The sequence below is a fragment of the Centropristis striata genome, chromosome 6 (genome assembly GCF_030273125.1).
Source record: "Centropristis striata isolate RG_2023a ecotype Rhode Island chromosome 6, C.striata_1.0, whole genome shotgun sequence".
In the NCBI taxonomy this organism is placed as follows: domain Eukaryota; kingdom Metazoa; phylum Chordata; class Actinopteri; order Perciformes; family Serranidae; genus Centropristis; species Centropristis striata.
Genome location: NC_081522.1, coordinates 28,345,632 through 28,358,617, shown reverse-complemented (window position 1 = coordinate 28,358,617; position 12,986 = coordinate 28,345,632). Strand labels below are relative to the sequence as shown.

General features: G+C 38.9%; 1 protein-coding gene across 2 annotated transcripts in view; it reads right to left on the bottom strand.

Moving 5' to 3' along the window:
* Window positions 1-12,986, bottom strand: part of sntb2 (syntrophin, beta 2) — a 38,394-nt gene that overhangs the window by 12,572 nt on the left and 12,836 nt on the right. For both annotated transcript variants that reach the window (XM_059335499.1, XM_059335500.1), the window contains exons 2-3: window positions 3,625-3,844; window positions 1,410-1,620 (exon numbers count right to left, since the gene is read on the bottom strand). In XM_059335499.1, coding sequence (XP_059191482.1) covers window positions 1,410-1,620; window positions 3,625-3,844 — 431 coding nt within the window. The remainder of the gene's footprint in view (window positions 1-1,409; window positions 1,621-3,624; window positions 3,845-12,986) is intronic.

Here is a 12,986-nt window from a genome sequence, read left to right as displayed (position 1 = left end):
GTTCTGATACACAGTCATAGATAAAATTAAAATAAAAAAATACACAGGTCGTATAAAATTCCACATGATCAACCAAATTCTTAACGTCCATTAATCTATCATTGATTACTTATTCTCATCCCTAATTGGAGCTATAGTAATTCTTGACCAAGCTGGGTTTATCAGCCTTCAGCAGTGTAAATGCTTGGAACACCATAATAACGCGTCACTATAAGCTAGACTCACCACTGTGTTGGTCCTGTTGAACTGCAAGACAGAGGTGTTTCTAACAACAGTCTTTGGTCGGGAGCAGACACCAGCTCACAGGAAACATTAACCAGACAACAGCAATGTTTCATTTTGGCATCCTAGAATGGTACCTGTTGCCTGTGTCCAGACCTTTGTATCTGCCCATTCCACACTGTTGACTACGTCGCCTGGCATCATGACAGGAAACAGTATTTTTTTCGGTCAATTAATGAGCTCCATGGGTGGACTAAGGCCTTTGTCAAGCTGGAACCAAGGAGGATTAATAGGAACATTGACGACGGCTATAGACAAGATAGATACTGCTATCAAAGCTGTCATGTCCTCTGGCTTCACAAAACCACCCCACGTAGTAGCTCGTTTATCTCCACTATGCCTTCTATTTATAGTCATCTTCTAGAGGTGGGAATCACCAGAGCCCCCACGATACGATTTTATCCTGATACATGAGTCACGATACGATATGGTAGGTATTACGATACAATATATTTTGATTTAACTGTTTAACTGCATTTTGTCCACAAAATTAAATTAAATCGAGAATTCATTTGTCAAATAAGAGAAAACCCAAAGACTGACCAACAAAGTATTCAGTCAAACTGAACTTAACTGATATCAAACATGTATGGACGACAACAACTGCAGCATTTTCTCAAACTTTCCTCAAATTTAAGCTTCACTGACCTGAATTTTTTTTTAATGAAACATAAAACAACACCTAACTGTGCAGTTATTTCGACAACTTCCCGACACAATATCCTGACAAAATGCCTATAGATTCCTTAGATCTTCTAGTTTCATATGATACCAATATCTCCAGTATATTCCTAAAAGTGAGCATGCTATGGCCTTCGAAAAAAAACAAAAACGGAATGCTTAATATTGATACATGGCGGCGATGAATCAATATAATATTGCCATATTATACATATATTGCGATACTATGCTGAACCCCCCCCCCCCCCCACACACACACACTACTGTCTGCTATAATATTCGTTATTCGTTTAAGTTTTATTCCATTCTTCTCTTCTCATTTGTCTTTAATGTTTTAAGACTTAAAACATTGAAGATAAAAAGCCTGCCTAGACAAAAAGCCCTAGGAAACTGAAAATGATTATCACAGAGCATGCAGCTGTCAAACTAAGCAAAGCTGAATATACCTGTTCAGCCAGCCAGCCGATGTGTTTGAGATGGGGGTGTGTGGAGGCAGAAGATGACGCCCCCAGGTAAGCGTTGATGTGAGCCAGGGTGTGTGGCAGCAGAGCGGCGATGTTGGTGTGGATGGCGGTGAACCAGGAGTTGGCGGAGGGGCCATCTTTACAGCGCAGCACCACCGTATGCTGGCCATCTGGGGAATGGAGCTCCAGAAGTCTGAATGAGACAGAGGGAATGTATTAGGAGACCTCTCATGGAAAAGAACTAACCACAATGACAAAAGTGGACTAGTGAGGTCAGAATTTATAAGCTTTTGGGCGGCCTGATGAACAGGTTTTACAACAGTTCACTCATCATCCAACAATGAGCTCTGGGTTTTAATTATACTTGATATGAAAATAGTTGCTCTCTAATGTGTAGGTGCATGTAAATTTATGTATATGGCTCTCTATGTGAATGTGTACAGTAGAGTCAGTGGGTAAAGGAGTGGCTATAATTATTATTTATGTAATTATTTGGGCATTTTATGAAGTTGAAAATGAGATGGTGGATCTCAATGAACATTTATACTTCTACTAATAAATGTTTTTAATTTAACAATTTTTATAACATTTCTTTTGAGATCAATTTTAATTGAAAATATGTTTGTTTGTTTTTTTACATATACTTGACACGTTTTTCATTTTTCTCTTTTAGTCTCTGTTATCTCCTTGGAGCTTCCTCCATATCAATGAAAAAATAATGAGACATCCGACCACATTAGGCCTATATTAGGCCTTATGTATTTTTTCTATATTATATAGGTCATATACCACAGATATATTTAAATATATTTATTCACTGATGTTCATACTACTACATGCAACAACCTATTTAACCTATTTAACATGCTAAAATATTTTTTATCCAATGTGTAATATCTGTAAAAATGCAAAGTACTTTCACAAAAACAAACAAACACAAAAAATATATATTAATAATAAATATCAAATAGCAGAAATGTATGTATATAATGTATATAATGTGGATAGAATGTATTTATATGTCTAATTTTTTAACTTCTTTATTCTGTCTTCAGAATTTCAGAACATTTTGTTTGGAAAAACTGAAATCAAATCACATCGAACAGTTTCTTATATGCTATGTATCTCAATGTTACTGGCATCAATAAAATCATTGGCCTGTACGTGCCTGTACCTTGAGCTGCTGTGACAACTAAATTACCCTACTGCGGGATATATAAAGTCATATCTTATCTTATATTCAAACTTGGCAGGTGTAATGATTACTTTGGGGCCTAAAAGCAGGATAGGTATGTCAGATATAATTTTCAAAATGAGTGGTACTGTGCATGTTCTTCAGTTTAATAAAATTGCTGTCAACAAAAGCAATAACACTGTAAGAAAAAGGTTTAAAAAAAGACTTTGTCTTGTCTTGTTTTCCTTTTTCCCATTTCTTATAGAATTAATGTATATTAAGGTTTTACTATCAGTGTTCAAATCACATCATGCTTTGTGTGAAGGCTGTGAGCTAAGTCTTGTGTTTTTTTCCCTTTTACCCTATATCTGTTTACATTTTTGGCAAGTATTTGTGTCTACTAACATTCCCTGTTTGAACTGTAACCATGGCTGTTCAGATAAACTGTTATTTCATATGAGTTTTTAAAGTAACCTGAGAAAACCCATAAAGCTCTATAGTCAATTAGTCTGTCTTCAAGCTGCAGATCCTTCAATGGAAAATAGTGACAGCATATGAAATATATTAACAAACTGCATTGACAGAAGTTAAAGCTAAATAACAAGGATAAGACAGGCTGATGAACATTATAATAGCTTGGCATACAGCCACTGGGCAATTACTGGGACACACCTGTTGTAGAAATGTTTGCAAAGGTGATTCAATTCAGAGTTAATATCCTTTATCACAAAGTCTTTATATTATTTTGCCACTCATAATAAAAATACACATAAAAATAATTATTGATTATTCCATTGTCATTTTTTATGGATGACCATCTATTTAATATCCACAAACACAAAGAGTCACGATCATCATCTATCAGTGAACAAACATTCCAATCTAATGAACACACGTTAAACACAGGAGAAAAAAAAACACACCCAGCTGTAAAACACACACACCCGGATGCACCTAAACTCCTACATGCTCAGCTATTTCCCTCTAACATACACACAAACACTGAGGAGATTCACACCGTACCTGTTCTCCAGATCTGGCATGGTGAGGTTCCTGCTGATGAAGCACATCTTCAGGCTTATGACTTTTCTGTCTTTGGAGGAGGAGGAGCTGCTGTGTTTGGGCGACCCAGAGTCCTCGCTGCCGCTGTAGCTAGGAGACTGTGGGCGAACGCCGTCCCACGGTAGGTCGGCCACTAGGGACGGCTTCTTGAAGAGCGGAGAAACCTCACGGATGTACTTCACTGTGGAGGAACACAGAAGAGGATATATTTCATATTAACCAATGTACATCTAATAGGTCAATACAAGGTGGCTGATATAGAAATACCATAGGGCATACACAGCCCCGCCCCCTTCAGAGGGGAAAATAAACCACCTATCTCCATTGACTTTGTATTGAAAGACGTTGCCTCCTTGAGAATTGCGCCTGCTAGCAAAAAACTTTTTAAAAAATGGTCAAAAGCTGCTGTTTGGTAGAATGTACCACCAGCAGTTTGAAAAACCCAGAACTTTTATAAACTGCCAAACCGAAAAAACAAACTTTTAAGAGGATAAAAGTGGACACAGAAATATATAGACTTGAGACATCAGCAGTTACAATAGGGAAAGCTGTGCGATCCTGAAACTCATTTGACTTTTAGACAACCATAAGGTAAGGTAAGGTAAAACTATAAAGTCCCAGAGTGGCAATTTGATTTATAGACAGTAGTATAAGAATAAATTACAAGTACAACAAACACACAAGTGCAATAGTGCACACAACACAGTTCCCAATTATCGCTCACTGTTAAATGGAGTAGGATTATAAAGTCCATGGGCTGAAACACTAACAAATGGCTAAAACTATTATACTTAACAATACAATCAGATTATTTTAACACTCTGTCTACCAGAAAGAACAATTTGGCTGTTAGCAAGCTAATGTTAGCTACATGTAAGCAAGCTAATGTTAGCTATATGTTAGCAAGCTAATGTTAGCTATATATTTGCAAGCTAATGTCAGCTATGCGTTAGCAAGTTAATGTTAGCTAATATAAACTTTTGTCTTATTTTGGTTTGTCAGATTGTAAATACTTAGTTCTGAGTTCTTTAACTTGTTGGTAGTAAATTTTTCACAGCTGTAACAGCTTTTGACCATTTTTTCAGTTTTTTGCAAGCTGACGAAACTGTGAAAGAGGTTCCTTCTTCCAATACAAAGTCAATGGATTGGAGAGCAGTTTGTTTTTGCACATACTATACGATATAATATTTTTTGTTTTTGGTAGCTTCAATTTGAAAGCATTGATAAATAATTTTTCAATGACACACCGAGGGATAAGTTAAGAATACAACATTCACATATTATTACCCTATAAAGTGGCTAATATGGCTAATGTGTTGGCAAGAAGCTGCTTATGCTTACATGTCTTTTTAGATTGATTAGCTGTGTTGAATCACTGCTTCAAGGAGTCCATAAAATGTAGCATCAAATACTTTTTCCCACTATGTCTTCAGAGACAAAAAGACGAGCCAAACATCACACTCCCTGAGTTTTCCCTAGGTATAACAATCTTCCTCCTAACTGGCCAAATTAAGCAAAATCTTTTACAAATATGTGAGACCTACAGATACTTTACTTGTTATCATATTAGAATAAACACATTTGCTGTTTGTTTGGGACAGCTGTATCTATAGATCTTAAGGAAATAGCGTGTTGATAGTTTGACCATCTGTGGGATTCCACCCAATAACACCCAGTCACTCAGGATATATGGTGCGGCCAGCCATAAACCAGGCCATAAGGAAACACTCTGGGAAGTTTTCTGAAAGAAGTCACCGTTCAATCTGCTTTTAAATACACTTTGGGGCCCAGTTAGGGTTACATTTTTCAAACATAGTTGGAGAAAGCTGTGGCTTGATTCTGTCAACATTCAGCTTGTAAATTTATGTGGGATGAAAATAGAATCCGTCCTGTGTTTGTCCAGGCTGAAGTTTTATCATACCCAATTATTCATACGGTAAGTTATTCAAATGGAAGGGACACTGATCATATTCCGGCCAAGAACTGGGAATGTAAACAGTTCCTAATATCTTCCAGCATGACTTAAAAGGACATAGTGGTCCCCTGTGTGAAATTATCTTACAAAAATAAGAGCTGACTTGGCCATACGGCTGTGAGCTTGGCAGGTTGGCTGTTGTAAAATAAAGGCTTGTGCTCCGATGTGATGGATTCACTTTCCAAATTTGGTCCCGCAGCCTCGTACACCTCCCACCCCCGCTGGCACACGCTCACGTGCCCTCACTTGCTCTTGCACTCTTATCGTCCTTACACATGCCCATTTATCTTCTCAGTGTCCTCCAATGAATTCCCTCATAGTCTACTTGTGTGTGCAAGAAGTCTGAGCGGGAATATGAGAAATGAAAGAGACAAATACTGAGTGTCTGGGTATGTGTGTGTGTTGGACCGCTGGGTCATTCTGCTCTGTATGAAACCTGAGACAAGACTCTCAAGAGGTGAGGTCATTCTTGGAGAGGTTTGTGTGTACATGAGAGCTACAGAACGGTTTGACTTGTTTGTTGTTAATGAGCTCAGCAAAAGATTTATAGACTAGAATATAGACTATTTATGACTGGGCCATAGAAGCTGACCGAGTTGCAGAATGCATGAGTCCCAGCGTGCTTGTGTGTACATTACGATATGTATGACTCAGAGTAAAGGGCAGGGCTGGTAGTAATGCTGAGGCAACAAGCCAAGAAATTGAAGCTTCATTTTACCGGCCCTCATTACCACACCGCCCATACCAACAAGGTCTGGGATCATTTCTGCAAACGTAAGTGGATTGGAGTAAGTTAAGTGAGTGTGAGAGCATTCCTGAATGCCCGTGTTTATGTCTGAGGGTCATATGGAAGAGGATGTCTCTGCAGCAAAGCCCTACTTTCAGCCTAATAATCAGATTTGCTGCAGAGATGTTCGGCGGAGATATTTTCCGACCGCAGAGCAGACGCAGGGCTCTCTGTGGTTCTGCTCGTTTATATCTTCAAATACTAAACGAACAGCATCACTGTGCGGTGGTTATCAGCATTCAAGTCATCTGTTAGCAGTTGTACAGGGTCATCCTGACCACTATAAGACTTGCGCTTAAGCATTCTCTTTACACCGCCTTTGTTTAACTGTAAAAGAAATCTTTGCTGAGACATTTTTTGGTGTCATTTCTGGATGTGCTGCTTTTGTCCTCTTGTCTGCTTTTTGTGAGTTTTACACACACGCACACTCCAACACACATACCTGGACACAAAAGTTCTTTGCTCTTTTAAAAAGGCTTACTTGCCTTCCTTATCATTATGAATTACAATTATGTTAAGATTCTGGTACTGCGTATTTCGAGCCTCAAATTTAGTAAGAAACACATTTTAGAGTTTAGCTGTAATTTGAGAAAGTTTGTGACCAAGCTGCCATGTCTTCCCTGCTTTAAAACACACCAGGCACTGCCCCAGCTTGGTCTTACGGAGGCATTTTGGTCTGCACCCATTGGAAATCAAAAATATACTGAGAGGTTCCAGACTAATATGCATTTGCTAAGTAGTCTGACCGGGCTGGTGTTGAGTGATATGCTGGTGTTTTTTGCAGGCCATGTGGTACTTTCAGAATTGGCTATTTTAGATGGATTCCATGGAGGCATCATCTGACTCTTGACCCAGTTTGACATAGACTGTGACACATTCACATTTCTAATATTTGTTACTGGTAAATCAGTTCAATAATGTTCGCTCACATGCTTTGAAAAAGATGTCTGGATAGTCCGAGTTATACCCATAAGACAAAACAGACAACTGTATCGCCTCCACTCTCTGCAGCTTTCCATTTGATCTTTGGCTACTAACTTCAGCCATAAAGATTCAACACAATAAGACCTAAAGCTGTGCATATGTGGTAATGTTTTACAGAACAAGCTTTCCAAATCAGTGGGACAGGAAAAGAGGATATGGGAACAGTTCATTTCCCTGCACTGACAAGGAGTTTCACAATGATGGCTGTTCTCTGGAAAGGGGAACGTGCCGATTTCCCAGCAGCTTATAACCATTATGAGTAAATACTGATACACTTCATAGAACAGGTTGGTTCATTTCCAGAATTCCTCAATATTAATCATGTCACAGGGATTGAAGGATCTTTTGTTTGGCAATTTATCGCTTACAACTGAGCTAATCAGTAGCTAATCCTATTCTGTTGATGAATTTGTTCAATAGGTATGACCAAATACCTCAATATCAACATTGTGACGATATTATAGGGTTAACTATTCCCATTTCAAATGTTATGAGCCTTTGTTAACAGCCTCTAACATATTTGTTAGAAGGTGTTTGCGCCAATAACTATATGTGCAAAAGGTCATTATCACACCATTAAAGGGCGAGCTGCAGATTTGTCAGGTTTAGGCGCCAAAACTATGTGGTTAAGTTATGGGGGAAAACAAACTACATGGCTAGGTTTAGGGGGGAAAAGGAAACTACGTGGTTAGATTTTGGGGGGAAAGGAAACTACATGGTTAGGATTTGGGCGGAAAAGGAAACTACATGGTTAGGTTTTGGGTGGAAAAGGAAACTACATGGTTAGGTTTAGGGGGGAAAATGAAACTACATGGTTAGGTTTAAGGGGAATTAGGAAACCACATGGATAGTTGGGGGGGCTACATTGTTAGGTTTAAGGGGAAAGAGGAAACTACAGGGATAGGTTGGGGGGGACTACATGGTTAGGTTAAGGGGGAAAAGGAAACTACATGGTTAGGTTCAGGGGAAAATGAAACTACATGGTTAGGTTTTGGGGGGAAGGAAACTACTAGGTTAGGTTTAGGGGGGAAAGGAAACGACATGGTTAGGTTTAGGGGGGAAGGAAACTATGTGGTTAGGTTTGGGGCAAATCCCTGTAAAAAAAAATCAAACGCCTGTTCAACTCACAACCAACATTGCTTTAAAACTATTTTGGGCTGTGGACAGACGACCTGACTGTTTTTTTGTGTGTCTGAAGTCTGAAGTCCCTGATAGAGGTTGTCTTCCTGAAGCCTTTTTTCAGAGGAATCATTTTTTTAATAAACCATCACATGCCGTCATACTGGTTACCTTACACTTGTTACCAAAGACCTGACAAGTAGATGCTTTGTTTTCTGTAAGATATAACAGAGTGACCAACACATTTAAAAACTCTTGTGCACACTCTGTGACAAATTAATTCAGATTTTGTAGTCAGATAACTTCACAACCAACATTTCTTGAAACATGGTTGAGAAGGAACTCTGCAGCAGTAAAGCTTATGAATGCTCTGTTGTGTAATTTGTTGGCAGTGTGGACCATTGTACATCTGCTCCTATTCTTTTTTCTTTGTTTGGTTTAAATGAAAGGGCTGTGAGCAGTTGCAGACTTTGATGTAGCTTCAAAAAATCAAATCCTTCGTCATGCAATGTGGCCTCTTTTAAAAGCTGACATGCTAAAAGCACTGCAGATTCACCCATTTAGCTCTTTCTACTTGTAATATAATTTTGTCCATATTGCCAAGTCTACCAAGTCCTTGAAAAATATTATGTGAATATATGGGATATTGTTGACAGAGGCATTGGTGCTTTTCCCTGCAAAACATTTCACCAGTTCTTCCTGCCAGAACTAATAACTCTTTCTCTTCACATTCCATTAATCTCAGAAAAATGCTTTTTCCCCTTTCCATCATTACACACAGGTTTAGTGTTTTCTGCTTGCATCACATGTCTGTTTGTCTTTCTCCTTCTCCTTTGGTGCTGTTAAATGAACTCATTAGTTCTGTCAGGCCTTTCACTCAGCTCCACTTCTGCTTCTAATTAGGACTGTACACAGAGGACTACCGGCTCATTGTGTGTGTGTGTGTGTGTGTGTGTGTGTGTGTGTGTGTGTGTGTGTTTGTGTGTGTTCTCACAAATCACACATATTTGCCTCTGTGTATGCATCTACATTCATGTGTGCAAGGGAGATTCCCCAGAGATGCTGACCAACATCCCATGGGGTCGGCTCATCTGCCTCTCTTCATTCCCCTCTGCCTGCAGCAACAGAGGGAAACAGGGAAGAGGATGGACAGAAGAAGAAAAAAAGATGTAGAAACATGTAGAGGAGAGGAGGAGTGCAAAAGGCAGAAGGGTCTGACTCGACACATATTTGGTTGTGGCGTTAGTTGTGGCGAAAAGCTACCCGTAAAACTACCCGCCTTCAAACCGCCTTCCACTCTTCTTTCTCACCACACGCACACACACAGACACATACACACAGACACATACACACACACACACACACACACACACAAGACACACAGACAAGTAATCATCTTATGGTATGGCCGAAATAACGAAATAATAGCTTACAGAGAAGCAAGTGAGGCAGTCAGACCCCAACCTCTATATTTTCCCCCCCAAAACTGCCCAGAAATTCCCCTGTGGTTTGGCCTGCTGCTCTCTCCTCACTCACTTCCCTCTCATTCCTCTCTTCTCTTCCCTTTCATTCCTCCTTCTCTATCTACAGATCCATCTTTCACCTATTTCTCTTGCTATCCTTCTCTTCCTCCTGTTCTTCATCCCTCTTTCCTCTGTTCCCTTGTCTCTCATAAAGTCCTCCATCTGTCTTTTACTTCTTAATCTTGTCTGCTCCCTCTTTCTTTCTCCCTCTCATCTTCCCCCCTCCCTCGAAGTCTGTATGTGCCAGAAACCTAATGAGAACAATGTGTCAGAGTCAGTGTGTGTGTGTGTGTGTGTGTGTGTGTGTGTGTGTGCGCGGTGGGATAGATGTCCTCACAGAGTCCTCTGCTCGTATACTTGTGCAGATGCATTCACAATAACTTTATCAACATGTCTATGGCAGGTCACTTTGTCGTAAACAATCTAAAACTCATATTTACTTTATAGCTAGTAACTGAGCTGAAATGATTACTCAATTAATTGATTGGTTATTAAACAAAAAGGAATCGCCATGACTATTTTTTTAATTGATTGATACATTTTAAGTACAATTTTGCTCTGGTTCCACCATATAAAATGTGAATATTCCATGGTTTTCTTAGTCTTCTATGATAGTAAACTGGCAATCTTTGTGTGTCTGTCGGTTGGACAAATAAAGACAACATTCTACAATAAACCAATGAAGAGTGAAAATAATCAACAGATTCATCCATATTGAAAAAAAAAAATCATGAGTTGCAGCCCTAATTTGCACCTGCAAATGCAGGTGCAATTTATTTTCTATCTAAATAATTTGACAGTTTTGGTTACTAGTGAATACAGGGATGTGGACTTATAACAGTCATTGTAACATGGAAGTGAATACCTCAATGTTCATGATTCATTTTGTCGCGCAATTAGAATATACATCATGATCTAGCATGTTTTAGGTTACTAATAACATTAAAGATGGCTTCGTTCAAGTGTCCTGGTAAGCCGTGACAGTGTTAGTGAAGTAACACGGATAATACCAGGACCCTGAAGGGGTCATGGCCTCTGACAGAAATATTTGACCGCCCAGCTGTAAATCCTGATTTCCACTGAGCGCGAAACGGCTGCGCTGCGGTCACCGTTGCTGATCGCTTCCACTCTAATCAATGAGACCATTTCCGCCGGGCGCGCCGTGTAACGTCTCAGCAGCGTCCCAGACGCAGCTCTCTGCTCTGCACACGATCAATCCGTAGCATTTCTATTTTTTCCGCGAGCCGTTGCTAAACTCGTCAAGCTCAACAGAGCAGATTGCACCAGACAGGAAATCCGACACAGAATCAACGTAATACACTTCCGCCCCCTTTCAAAATAAAACACAATATGCAGTTCATGCAGACTAAAACTACTTCACATCAACATTACGTCTTCACCAGGGGCACCAGATCAGCAGTCAATCAATCAAAGGGTATCAGCCGGTCGGCGACATGTACAACCTGAGACTGACTGGACATACTTATTTCTATCACTTTTCATGTGAACAAATGTCCAGCAATATGAATTTCTGTGCACCTTGAAGTCTATTCATCTCACTTAAGTCTTTTTATTTCTCCACAATGAGAGTCAAACCCACAGACTGACCAACAAAGTATTCAGTAAAACTGAACTGAACTGATATCAAACATGTATGGGCGACAACAACTGCAGCATTTTCTCAAACTTTCCTCAACTTTAGGCTTCACTGCTCAATATTTTTTTTAATGGAACATAAAAAAAGCCTAACTTTGTAGCAGTATTTCGACAACTTCCTGACAAGATATCCTGACGCACTTAGTGCCTATAGATTCCTTAGATCTAGGCCCGCCACGGCCTCTGGGAAAAAAACTAAAACTGGTGATGGCCCGCCGGAACGCTTATTATTTACCTGAGCTTATACTAAAATCATACGTCAATAGTCTTCAGTGTGGATGAAAGCTGTATTCAAACCTGAACTGGATATAGTTTTCATTGGCAGCAATGTGATCTAGTATTGTTACAAAAACAATGCTCCTTTGATTCCTTAGCTTTGGCAACATAAACATGTTTAAACGGCCTTACACGGCCACACAGGTGCCCTCAATCATTTTTTCTTATTAGACCTCTGCTCAGGTTGAAGGTGAGTGGAGCTATGAGTTATGTTGGAGTTCACTGACTCAGAGGACATAGAAGACTGATAACAGCATAACTGTTCCACCCTAACAGGTGGACTAGCACCATGTATACAAATAAAGCACAGGACCATGGGTGTTCAGGACATTTAAGCTCTGATTTTTAAATTGTGCCCTGAAACAATACAATGTGTACTCCAACAATGCTCCTGGTAGTCTGTCAGCACCTGTCAGCATTAACCCTCATGTTATGTTTGTTTCTCAGGAACAGGAATAACGTTCATGGGTCAATTTGACCCGGGGCATGTTTGATTATTCAAAAGTGTCAGACACAAACAAAAAATTCCAATAAACATTTTTTATATTTCATTAATAACTCCATTACTAACCATTTCAATCAATATTTAGTGCAATTTATTCTTTACCTCTCACAGATGATGGTTCAATGAGGATAATTCACTCTTTTGTCATAAAAAAAAATGCGTATTAAAACTTTTTTATGTACATTGGAAAGACCTACATATAAAATACAATGGTTTTACATGACATTGATTTTAAAAAATATATTATTATTTTTTTCTTTTTATGAAAAAATACTTTAAACTATTTTTTAAATAGATTTTTTAACTTAATGAGTCAATTTGACCCGCAACATAACAGGAAGGTTAATTTAAAGTCATATATAATTAGTTTATATGTGAATATTGTACACACAAACAAAACATTACCTGTAATGATGGCTATTTAACTATATATCATTATTAAGATATGAAATTACCTATATTGGTATGGAAGATTATGGCAATATTTTCATCAGTGTT